Here is a 13,542-nt window from a genome sequence, read left to right on the forward strand (position 1 = left end):
AATAACATATTGTGATAATAAGTACTAATGACTCTTCTGGCTGCCAAGATAGTAAAGCAAAAATGATGTTATATAATCCATCTGCTGTGTGGGCCAGCTCTCTCCTTTTTCTCTCCCTTCAAAGAAACATCTGATGTTTCTTCTAGGATTATATCAAAATAAGGCAAAACCTAAATGACAGTAAGTTCTCTAAGCAGATAAGTGAATATAATTTATATAATAACACACAAATGACATCTTTTCTGGACAAAAAAAAAAGCTTAACAAATATGGTACACGATGAAGTCTCAAACCAACTGACATGATACTAAATGACTGCAAGGGTAGAGAGAGGGAGATGGGGACAGAAGGAGGGAAGGAGAGAGAGAGAGAGAAAAGAAGAGGGAGAGAAAAGAGGGAGAAATTTCTAAGCAGTTGTTTTATCTTTCAGTTGCTTCTGAGGATGAATGAAAATGGACTTCAACAGTCAAAGCCATTCTCTTGTGATTCCATAAGATGTACCCAAGCATAACTACATATGTTGTTTGGCAATGTAACAAATGACTTGATCTTATTTGTATTGTTATCAAGATGCTGCTAACACACCTGGGCTTTCTTCCTTAGCTACTGTTGTGTACAGCCTATCTTGTAGATAGATGATACGAGACTGCAATAACACTTTTCTTCTTTAAATTTCTCTTTAAAGATTTAAAGGGTTTTTCCCATTTTACACAAAGGAAAAACGACTGCAGCAAAATCTCAGAGAGCAAAGACTAAAGAATGATCAGTTTCCTCTTGCTGATTTGTTGGTGACTATTTGTCCCTTTGTTTACTTCAATGTACTATCTCCGTCTTATGCACAAATGAAAAATGAGACCCACAACTACCTTATAGCTGTGTTAACATCAGAACATGGCTGAGGGGAATGTTTTTGGCATACATGTTTCTCTGACCATATATCTAATTTCATGTAATACTCAGCCATACTATGAAAATTTATTTTGTGTTTTTTTTTCCAATTTTTGAAAATAGAAATAAATCCATCCTTACGCTTATCGCAACAATTAAAAAAACAGTAGAGGTACAAAGAATCTTAGGTATTATTTTTTAACTTTCCACTGGTATCAGAAAAAATATTGTCTGCTTTTTGCTACTTTGGGTAGACTAACCAAGCATAAGAGCTCACAAGAGGTATGTGTGATTATGCACTACAAAGATATCATGACAATAAATAAGATGGAGAAAGAGGTGAGCGACTTGGCAGTAGATGGAAGCAAGGTACTTTGTTTTTTGGTCATGCCCATGAATTGCAGCAAAGGAGACATAATGAACTCTAATAAGTCATGTCTCTGCCTCATCAGTACCTATGCCACTTCAGAACTCCTTTCACTGTGATTGAATGGTATTTCAAACTCTTTTTGCCTGAATGCCACAGTAAAGAAAGTGTACTTGTTTAAGACTTGTATTTTTAATGTATTTTGTCAGAACTTTTTAAATGTAAAATGATTTTTCCCCTGGAATTTCAAATTATTGACATTTTTGGGTGGCTGAAGCATATCATCCAATTTAAATTTTTTTAAAGACCTACCCACATCCATAGTTTATTAAAGTCCTGGATACTTTCTTATACTGAGGTAGAAGTTAGTCTCCGTTATTATGGATGACTTTCTTAATGAAACTTTATTTAAAAATATATCCTCTAAGCAATTGAAATTTTGTAAACACGTTAGATACCAGACCCAGACTCAAGATATTTTCAAATGGTTCAGGCAATAATCTCTCTCAGTGTAAGTGGGATTCATTTTAAAGCCCTGAAATTAGAATAGGGGATTTCTTGCTAGTGTCCAGCAATTCTCTACTCAAGAATAAATTTGGCTACAGTCAAACGGGGAAAGCCTCCTCAATACGAGAAAGTCTTATGCTCAATAATTTTTCAAAATAATTCTACCTTTTTTAAGTGAGAACTTTCAAGAATCTTATGTGTAAAATACTTTATTTCAGAGGCTTACTCTTCACAACTTTCGCCTGTAGTCAGCGGACAGAATTATTCTTTTATAAATGAGGAAATATAAGTATGTGATCTTCAGTGTTGTCTACAGGACTGAAAGAATGAATCATCGTTGAAAATCTCTACTTAATCCATCATTCTGTTCTGTTTGTCAAGAAATATTTGGGTTCAAGTGGAGAAATGGGAACACTTAGTGAGTAATACATTTCATAACTCTGCATTCCTGTTTTGCTTTAGATTTCATTTCAATTCCCTCCTAAGCCCTGGTACTTGTATACACCATTCCATGAATTACTTATCCAATAAAACCCAGTAATATTGAAGCTAGTTTCAAGGTCCTTTAGCTTGAGCCACATTTTTTCAATATTTCTAAGGACACATTCACTAATACAATAAAAAAAAAGCCATATTTGCATATGTAAAAAACCTTAAGGAAATCACCTAGCTTATCCTTTCCTTATTCGTACCAAAACCTCACAAATCCCTGCACAAACTGTGGCTTTCAAACAGAAGGTTTTACAACCTGTCTGGGACAGTCACTCTAATATTTAACAACCTTTACTGTCAAGATGCTTTTATGTTTATTTTGTTTATAATTAACATTCTATTTTTGCTGCAGTTGGAACTCACTTTCCCTTTCTTTAGTTACAATAACATGGAAAACTGGTCATCAAGTGATTTTAAAACAGCAGTAAGAAATGTTACAATGAATAAAAAATTATGGATGTTGTATTTTTAAAATGGAAATTTGACTTGTTTTGAGAAATATATAACCAAAAATTGAAACTTATATCATCTCTAGCAAATTGTAGACAATAGATGACATATACACGATGAATAAATGATCAACTTAGTGCAAAATATATTTTTTGATGGAATCTTCTTATCTTTCCTTGGTTCAAAAATTACTGCACTGGGGATCCTGTGTCTCTCACTTGTCCTGCCACAAATTTCGGCAGGCATGACCGACAGCCTCAAATACATGCCAATGAAGACATCTGCCTTAACTCCCAAAGAACTATCTAAAGAGAGATGCAGTCACTTTATGTATAGAAATATATTATGTATACAGGTCTTCAAAATGTATTTTTTATTTAAATTTGAACATGAGTGTGTCTAATGTTTTAGCAATTCACTTCTAACAAACTAATGGTAACTACTGTAGAAATCAGGTTCAGAAAGAGTGCTGACAAGATGATCAGAATTGCTATACAGATACTTCCTAAGTTTTTCATTGTATCCATTCTATGATGCATCTAACAGACTAATGAAGCAAACATACCAATGTGAATAGAAACTCCTCTTTTCTATTAAAATTTCCCCCAAAGAGCACTGTAAATACTTAGGTTTCAAACACCTTGCCTGCATTCAGGATTCATGAAAAATAACAGTAAAGTGGGAATGGAGAAAGGTTGACAAAGCAAGTGATGAATCAAAAGAACACCAATTTTCAGGACAGGAAGAGGTTAATGAAGTGTGTAGCTAAAGAGAGAGCTCTAGATTCTAACAGTTGATCTATCTGAAACTAAGATTTGCCACAGATAAGCAAAATATGGGAACACTTGAGGCAGATAATGAAAAGTTGACTTTTTGGAGACTGAGCCGATAGTGTTATTCTCTTGCATCAGTGATATTGGGATAATTTTCTATGGATGGCATCATACTTGACGATGTAAAAATTAAGAAATAGAGAATCCCTTCCTTCCTGGGTCCGACTGGATGGCACTGACATCAGGAAGATATTAAGGACACAGGAAAACCAAGTTATTGTTAGTATTCCTTTCTTAAACATTTTTTTAACATTTAAAAAGATTAAATGGTTGTTTTGAAAAAGTGAGCAATTCTGCTCATGTATCTGCTTCAGTAAAAATGTATATGTCAAACTGTCCTCAGCATTGCTAGCATGTATGTATTATAGCTAAAATAATATAGATCCAAAATTTGTAAAGGTTTCCTTCTTCAGAGTTGAATGTAAATGAAACTGAAGTGTCACGGTCTCTTACCACTTAGAGAAATTGGCAAGGAAGACATTAATGTTTAATTGGCATTGACAAAATTGTTTTCTCTAAGGTTATCCAAGATGCTGTGATGCATAGAAAACAACATTTTAATAATTCAGCTAGAATTAAGCATTTACGAAATCATGACTGTTCTTATATTTAGTTTTAAAACACTCCTTCAGTTGATTATTTATGTCTTCATTTCGTAGAAATGTTCACCTATGAGCACATGAAAGCCCTCTCCTGGACTTCCTCTTTGTCCCAGATAAGGCCACCAGTTCTTGGATATCTAAACAACAGAATCGTTCCTGCCATTTTTAAAAATGCAGGTTTCAAGGCTTTACTTTAGACCTACCAAATATGAATCTACAAACTTTTTTATAAGACCCACACAGAAATCAGTGCATGGTCCTGATGGACAAACACTGATCTAAACCAATCTTTACCATGATTTCATCTAATTTATGTATAATTTAATGGATCTCAGTTCTTTTTCTTATATTCACATATATATCTTCTAGATGCTCATGGAGTCCTTGACTTGCCTAAATGCCATCTGTACTCGGATGACTGATAGGCATCTCAAACTTCACATGGTTCAAACAGGAATTTCTACCCCATAACGCACCTTCTTCCCCCCAGGCTTTTCCCATTTGGATACATAAGTGGCTACCTATGAAAGTCGCTTACGTAGTCTCCATCCTCCAAAATACTTCAAACAAGAAGAAACAACAAAATCTTTGAACCATCATTAATTCTGCTTTTTTTCTTACTCCAGCAATATTTAGTCCATCAACAAGCCCTAACAGCTCTCTTCTACCATTTTCCAAATGTATTTACATCTCTTCACCTCTACTGCCACCATGTGGTGCAAACCCTTGTTGTTTTGTCCCTGCTACATTATAGCAAAAGCTCTAATATCATTCCTCTGCTTCTACCCTGACTAAACTTTCTGCAGACATCCACCATGAGGTCTTTAAAACTGTCCATTATATCATATTATTCTAACTCAGAAGGCTCCACTGCAGCCAGAATAAATACCAAATGTCACTGCTCCTTGTGATTTGGTCCCTGTCTGCATTCTCATATCTTAGCACTCAATGGTTCAGCCTAGCTGCCACTGGCCTTGTTTCTATTCTAATACACCAAGCTTGTTCCCCAGTTCATTTTCACTAGTGTTTTCTTCTGCTTGAAATGCTCTGCATGTGTTTTCACGAGGCTCGTTTTTTTGGATCAAGTCTCAACTCCGCAAAGGTCTTTCCTAATTTCCCCATCCAAATTAGCTACCCACTGAAGTCGCACTGCACTACATGGCTATTTTCTTGTCAGTTCACAAAGTTCTTAAGAGGAAAAACAAAATAGCCTCTTCCTTCACCATGTGCAACCTTCTAATACTGCTCTTTCCTCTTCTCTTTATTACCAAGATTCCAGCAGGAGGGAGTCCTACTCCCTGCCTGTTAATTTCTGAAGATACTTCAGTTTGGCTTGTGACCAGTATCTGATCCATTTGCTACCAATGCATACTGAATTGACACACCCAGTGACTTGTTTTCAGCCTTCATCCTACTTTATATATTTACAGTATTTGAGACCGTCTTCTTGAATTTTTCCTTACTTCTAGTTGAGTGAGGTAGTAGAAGTCCGGTAATGCCTACAGTGGTCTCCAACAACAGCAAAAATCTTCTGTGTCCTATATAATTTTTCAACATATCACAGTCATTTGTATGGGCAAAAATGAAATTTATTTACTAAGCGTCAATGCTGGGTTTTAATATAACAGATATTCACTTTTGTACATTTTAACATTCGTGAAAATATCCAGGAATTTAGCTACCATGTAAACTGAGAGATAATGAACTAGTCCAGTTTGGACCTTCATTAACAGGTGTTTGCTATTTCAGGAAATTACATCTTCAATGATATCAGGTCTTGTAGTACGTGTGTACTGTGCATATACATCATGGCTCTGCCAGTCTATGAGCACTATGAGTCTATCTCACAGTCCTGAGATTTCTAGGTATGTTAATATATGCATGTATATATTATCTACCTGCATATATGTATGTATACACATAAAAACCTATATAAGCACATACATATATATTCAACCCTTGTGTTAAGATGAAAATATAAAATAAACCAATAATGTTCAGTTTAATGTTTAATTTATTGCTCAAATATGAACTTCCTCATTATAACTAAGTACAAGCATCTGATAACTCCATTATATCATTTAATGTAGACCTATCTGAAACATTTACATATTCAACTAGGTATTTGATGAACATTTATTTCTTCTTTATATTAAGAGTGGACATTATATTTTATGTTTGTGAAATTATATGTATAAGAAGGCTATACTATCTATGACTCTTATTTAACAATAGTAGAAAGGGGCATTATAAAATATTTCTTATATTGGTTCTGATAAGACTGGGAACCGACGCTTTATAGCTCCATGCTTCTAGTGGGCTTCCTCTGTGACTGGCTTGGCTTTCTTATACTCTCTACCTGAAAAACTTCTACTGGCAATCAGGAACCCTTCCTTCCATGCTCATATGTCCTCCTGTACCTAACATTATGAAAGCATTTATCAGGTAGTATTCCAGCTGCTTATCCACTGCTCCCCATTCTAGACTGCAAGCTCCCAGACAATGGGATCTTGTCTTACTGTTTTTGTTTTGTTCTGTTTTGTTTGTGTAAATACAGGATCTAGCCTGTTGGCACATAGTTTGTTCTTAAAAAAATGCTTATAGAATGAATGAATCCACCTGAGTGGAGGCTACCATAACACTTTCTGGGAATGGCAAAATGAATTAAGTCAATTCTCATTCAAATTTGTCAAAAAACTACATGAAATTCTAACTGGTAAAGCAGATAAAATCAAGCCAATCCTTTTTAGTGGAGGTGGATGGCTCTGAGTCTTATCAGTCTGTCTTGATGTCAACTCTTGAGGGCCTCTGAACTCAGTCCAACTCTCTCAGGCACCTCAGTGATACTCCAGTTTGAAAAACATTGCACTGGATAATTCTCATCAGAGTGACCTCTAGCCTAATGATTTTAGGATTTGTCACTTAATTTGGGGTTAAAAATCCCCAAAAGTCTTTTTTATTCTATACTCATATGATGAAATGTCCAAAAATAGTTCCTTTGAATATAAGAGCTATTTTCTCTGGAAGCATTTTCTTCTTCTTCTTCTTCTTCTTCTTCTTCTTCTTCTTCTTCTTCTTCTTCTTCTTAAGAAACAAAAATGAATGCTGTATATTTTTAATACTATTATTACATGACATTATACACTTTTGGAAAAGTATTATTCTGAAATATCATTATGTACTGAAAAGCCCGATTAAGAGTTTCATTACAATTATATACTATAGTTTGTATATAAAAGAAGTATCTTCTTTATTACTCTTGAAAAATGTATGAAGTAGTCCAATCCATCACAGGTATTATTATTACCTCTCATAGCTGACTCACCCATCCCTGCACTTGCTACCTTTGATGCCCACATACTTTCCTCACAATATGCCTCATGTTCCTGTGCTTTGCAATCCAGTAACTGTCCTCAAAATATTTTCTTTCTGTCTCCCATTTCTTCAGGTTTCCCACATGCAACTAGCTAATCTAATACTATTATATGATCATAGATAATAAATATTTGTTGAATAAATGCCTTATTAAAGTATTTGCAGATTACTGTGGTAATGTGTAAGTAAAATGTAAGTAAAATGTAAGGAAGACTTCATTAAGAAACAGAGACTTTGGGGCGCCTGGGTGGCTCAGTCGGTTAAGCGCCCGACTTCAGCTCAGGTCACGATCTCACGGTCCGTGAGTTCGAGTCCCACATCAGGCTCTGGGCTGATGGTTCAGAGCCTGGAGCCTGCTTCTGATTCTGTGTCTCCCTCTCTCTCTGCCCCTCCCCCGTTCATGCTCTGTCTCTCTCTGTCCCAAAAATAAATAAACGCTAAAAAAAAAATTAAAAAAAAAAAAAAAAGAAACAGAGACTTTAATCCAAAGGGATGGGAAGAAGAGGAGTAACCTTTGGCAAGCACATATTATGTACCTAGTACTGGGTTAGTCTCTTCATATATGCTGTTTTTATTTTTTTTTATTATAAAACTTTTTAACATTTATTCATTTTCTTTTGAGAGACAGAGACAGACAGTATGAGTGGGGAAAGGCCAGAGAGAGAGGGAGACATAGAATTCAAAGCAGGCTCCAGGTTCTGAGCTGTCAGTACAGAGCCTGATGTAGGGCTCAACCCCATTAACAGTGACATCATGATCTGAGCCAATGTCAGACACTTAATGGACTGAGCCACCTAGGCGCCTCATATGCTGCTTTGCTGCTTTATTTTTAAAAAATCACAAGAGCCTACCTTTCACCATTTTACAGAAAAATAAATGAAATCTTAATAAACTAAGTATCTTGCCAAAATATAGCAAGTAAGTGGCACAGACGAAAACCAAACCCAGGTCTGTCTAAGTCCAAAGTCAGAGCTCTTCACCTATCAGATCACATCTTAAAAAAATGAGTGGCAGCTTTGGGAACATGGGGGAAGCCATGACAGTACACAGGAGTGGAGAACTGGCATTGCTTTCTTTAAGCAAACTTCACTTTTTCCTTGATGATATATGGGAAATGTGGTCCGGAGACCATTTTTTTCCAGAGACTATTTCATCCTCTACTAATGTGAATCACATAAATTTTCTCCTGTTTCAGTTCTCTTAAACTCTTGCCTAAAATAGTGATTATCTAAATTGCATAGGTTAACTTTATCATTTTCAAGTGATATAGTAATGGCATTAAATAAGTCAAATGTTGCATCCTAGAAATTCTACCTTCATGGTCATAATCAGCATATTCAAATACTCACTGGTTTGATTATTATGGATTAAATCTCATCAGTAAAGCAACTACTCTTAACAATCCTATTTACTTATTTATTTGTTCATCCATTCTTCTATTTCACCAAGTTGAAATTTAATTTGCTGTTGGTGTACATATTTTAAAGTTTGAAAGAGTGAGATTTTATTCTATTGTTTACCAATAAGAACATATTTGGTTTAAGTACATGGCTCACCCATTGTAAGAAACTCATAAAGATAAATATCTATAAAGAAGTATTTCACTTTCTTCCCTCTTACTTAACAACGAAAGTTAGGAGTATCTGACATGAAAAATTCAACTGGTTTAAGAGCAGCTAACTTTTTTTGAGTATATTTCTAAGAGTTTCACATGCATTATCTCCCTAGATCCTCAAATTAAAAATAAATAAATAAAACAATGTAAGGAGGGGTAATATCATCCTTACAGAGGAGGAGAGTCAGGCTTGAGGCTTTGTGTGAGGTTTGTAGAACCAGGAAGGATATATTGCTCCATTGCCCTGCTCTTAACTGCTCAGAGTTTGACAGGCAGGGTCTGTAGGACAGAATTTACTTCTAAAGCAATTGTTCCTCTTGGCAGAGGAGGATTCCTTAATCGGTCAGGGAGCAAACATCTGCAGGAGGCATTTTTGATATCTGATCTCCTCTTAAAAACAAAAAAGAAAAGATGCGGTTTACCCTGAATTTTAAAAATTCAACACACTGAGGTTATCTTTTTTTAAGTTTATTTATTTACTTTGAGAGAAAGAGAGAGAGAGAATGACCTGGGAGGGGCAGGAAGGGAGGGAGGGAGGGAGGAGAGAGAGAGAGAGAGAGAGAGAGAGAGAGAGAGAGAGAGAATCTCAAGCAGGCTCCAAACTGCCAGCATGAGACCCGATAAGGGGCTCAAACTCACAAACTGAAAGATCATGCCCTGAGCTGAAATCTAGAGTCTGACACTTAACTGACTGAAACACTCATGAGCCCCCACATTGAGGTTATCTTTCCCAAGCCATTCCCTTAGAATTACTTTCACATCTTCTGTAAATCCTTCCATGACAGAATCCAGGAAACTTATTTATAATAAAAATTAGTGGCAATTAAGTGGAGGGGACATTAGGAGAACTTTTGGATCAAAGAACCTTTTGAGAATCTGATTAAAGTTATGGACTCTATCAAGAAAATGCACACTGTACACGTACTTGTCAGATTTCCTTGAAGTTTCCAACTTTATAAGATATTGGGGACACAGAAGTATTTTCCAACGTAGATATTATTTAAGAGAAAGAGTTTTGAACACGACATTTCAGGAGATGCCTCTTCTATACAATTTGAACATAAACTAAGCTCTGGCTGTCTCAAACTGCAATTATGAGTTAAGAAAGAAAGAGACTTTATACCCATGAAGTTAACATGTAGAGACTTTACATTCTGGAAATGTGTTATGTGTTATGAAACACTTTTCCTACAGTCTGTTTTCTTGGTTAAAAGATAAATAGTCTTTAGTATCTCTTAGTATAAAAAGAGAGAACTATGAATTGTTTGCACTGGCAAAATTGTTCCATTTCATTTTATAGCATTTCCAATGAAGTGAATTTCGTCTCTGAGATATAGGACGTTTGTAAAGCAACCACTTGTGGTTTTTTGGCAGTCAAGATAGATGCACTTTAGTAATTGTGATTTTTCAGAAAATAAGAGTCTTAAGCAGCTCTTACCTCATCAGAACCAGATCCAAAAATCAGCAAGTCAAAAGGAATTGCTGCCACCATGTCGATCAGGAACCAGCCTTTGAAGTAATGTATTGCTATTTTGGCCGGGTCACTTACCACTTCTTCATTCTGATTTACATATGTGGTTCTGAAGTTTATTAAAATATCTATGATGAACATAATATCCACAATCAAGTCCACCACATTCAAAGGGCTACAAGAGTAGCCGCATTCTCGTCTTTTCTGTTCTTCTCTGTCATTGAGGAGAAAGGCTGCAGAGTAGGGCGTGAATATAGCAGTGTATATGACCAACAGCAGAATAAGCCAGTCCCAGACTGCCTTGAAGGGGCTGTAGTGCAGTATTGTAAACTTGTTGATACGTGGTGTCTGGAGTTTATATTCTGGCAGGACATCTGCTCCTAAAGAGAGAACCTGAACACAGAAGAGAACATTACACAGTATATAAAAATGTCATTATGTGACCTCTTAACCTATAAAAATATGAAGGTAATTATACGTCAAAATCGATTAGGAAGAATGCATGTAATTGTGAAGTGTGTAAGTAAGAAAAACACGTACATTGAAACGAACCCAAATACCCCCCCCCCACTATGTGGTATATTTGACCCCAGAAAACTCCATTGGTATTTCTTGATAAACATGATTTGCACTGAAAAGTAATGGATATTGTCACTCTGATAGCAAGGAATGGTTGCGGGTTCCTTTGGAACATACTACTACTCAGAAATAAAAACACATACCCGTTTTTAGAAAATCATAAAATCAGACTGATACACGAGTAATTCAGTTTTCAAGCCTTAGGATTGTCTGTAATGAATAGAAACAGCCTACTTGGATCCAGATTCATATTTAATTTACATATATTTAATTTATAATTAAACCCTGATAAATTAAACTCAACTCATTGAAATCTTTAATTACAATTTTTCCACCTGCAATCTGTTTTTAACCTTGGGGGGGGGGGGGATGCGGAAAACACAAGAGATTAAAATAAACACAAAGGAGTCTTTTTCCTAAAAGGTTGAGAGAATATTTTATAACCTGGGACAAATGTACTTTCACCCAAACTCCTCCATCACATGTAGAGAATCATGAAAAGACAATGGTGCAAAGAGATGTTCAGAATATCGATCTGGAAATGTTGCAAGATTAGTATCACCAAGGGGTACGTAAACCCTGAGATTTGTTCTACATAACAAGACACTGGGTAAAATAAAATAGCTCATCTTTTAGAGTCTTGATTGATCTGAAAAAATGAGAGTTCAATTTGAATCATAACCCAGTAGAAAATTTCATGAGTTGGTAATTTTTTTTAACTTTTTAAATGTTTTATTTTTGAGAGAGAGAGAGGGATAGAGTGTGAGTGGGGGAGGGGCAGAGAGAGAGAGAGAGAGAGAGACAGACAGACAGACAGAATCCAAAGCAGGCTCCAGGCTCTGAGCTATGAGCTCAGAGCCTGATATGGGGCTTAAACTCACAGACTGCAAGATCATGACCTGAGCTGAAGTCAGACACTTAACCAATGGAGTTACCCAGGTGCCCCCATGAGTTGGTAATTTTAGACTAAGTTTCAAGAACAAAGCTCAAAACAAAAAGGTTACCTAGCTACCTAGAAAATGTAATTAGTCTAAATATATGGGTTTTACAAAAAATAAAAAATTTTGATGACTCCACAAATGGCAAAGACATGTTTTAAGGGAGCAGTAAGTTATAATCTTGTATTATGAATATTCCACCTATACACAATGGCCCTATTTCAGAGTTAATTTCACTAAATAAATTTTCTTAGGCTAGATTCTTGCAAATACAGCTAATATATGCTCATCTTTGCAGTATGAACCTCAGGCAATCTCCTATTGGTTAGAGAGTATTATTTCTGCGTTCTTGATAATTCTATCCCTGTAGGTTTTAACTTGATTATAACAATATCTTAGGCAAACTTCATTCTTAAATCTTATTTTCATTGTCACATCTCACACCTTTTTTCTCCACATATAATGAGTTACCATTCTTATTTTAAAAAAAACTTGAGAAGTATAGTAACAACCACAAGTGAGGTAGAACATGATTTTTAAGTATACCAGAAGAGTTCAGTTAAAATAGGCAAAGATGTTTGAAGATAAGAGCTAAACTGATTTAATTCAGTTTAAAAAAAATAATAATAATAACAAATCAATAATAATAATGAACTTAACCATTTTTTCAGTCCAGAGTAAATCTGAACAGGAAATAGGGCTTTATTTTAAGCTATTATGAGAAAGGATAGGAATTAATTATTGGTAAAAAAAAGAAATCTAGAAAAAAAGTGATTTTATTGTTTCTGGAAGACTAAAAATCTTCAGAGTCCAAGATTTCAATCTCAATCTCTAACTCTAAAGAGGAGTATGTTTGGAAAATCTGTCAGTTGATGAGTGCAAACTGATAGGACTCTAATCCTGTAACGGTCAGTACAGAAAACAAGCCTATAACATTTTGGTCCAGAAAGAATGGATCAGCTCTTAAGATGTCATTATATAATGTCCTTTTCTAAAAAACAAAACAAAACAAAGCAAAACAAAAAAAGCAGGGAAGATTCGGAGTGTAAGAAGTAAAACCCAAAACCTTATTTTGCCTCTCAAAGTCATCTAAAACATGGACCTATTATATCTTTCCAGTTCCCTCTCTCAGTAGATTCTTTTATGCACTCTGACAAGTCTTGGCTAAAATTTTTGAACTGTGGAGATCTTACCAAATCCCTGAATTCACAAATATCTCTCATTAAAAAAGGGTATATAGTTATTCAAAGAGAATGCCCAAAAAGTCATTTTTAAAGAAAGGGATATTTGTCTAAGTTTGTTTCCTGCTTAAGTGACATGCCCCTGATACCAACCTCCCACAGAGGGCAGTTTGAATACTTGTTTTAGCAGAAGTCTAAGTTAGACTGCATTCAGCACAATGGAGCATCCCCTGAGAAGTGAAAA

At 35.4% G+C, this 13,542-nt stretch overlaps 1 protein-coding gene across 3 annotated transcripts in view; it reads right to left on the bottom strand.

Annotated features, from left to right (window-relative positions):
- KCNH7 (potassium voltage-gated channel subfamily H member 7) overlaps positions 1–13,542 on the bottom strand; it is a 154,496-nt gene that overhangs the window by 63,200 nt on the left and 77,754 nt on the right. For all 3 annotated transcript variants that reach the window (XM_042948967.1, XM_042948966.1, XM_042948968.1), the window contains one exon: positions 10,568–10,993. In XM_042948967.1, coding sequence (XP_042804901.1) covers positions 10,568–10,993 — 426 coding nt within the window. The remainder of the gene's footprint in view (positions 1–10,567; positions 10,994–13,542) is intronic.

This window comes from Panthera leo, chromosome C1, assembly GCF_018350215.1.
Source record: "Panthera leo isolate Ple1 chromosome C1, P.leo_Ple1_pat1.1, whole genome shotgun sequence".
Lineage (NCBI taxonomy): Eukaryota > Metazoa > Chordata > Mammalia > Carnivora > Felidae > Panthera > Panthera leo.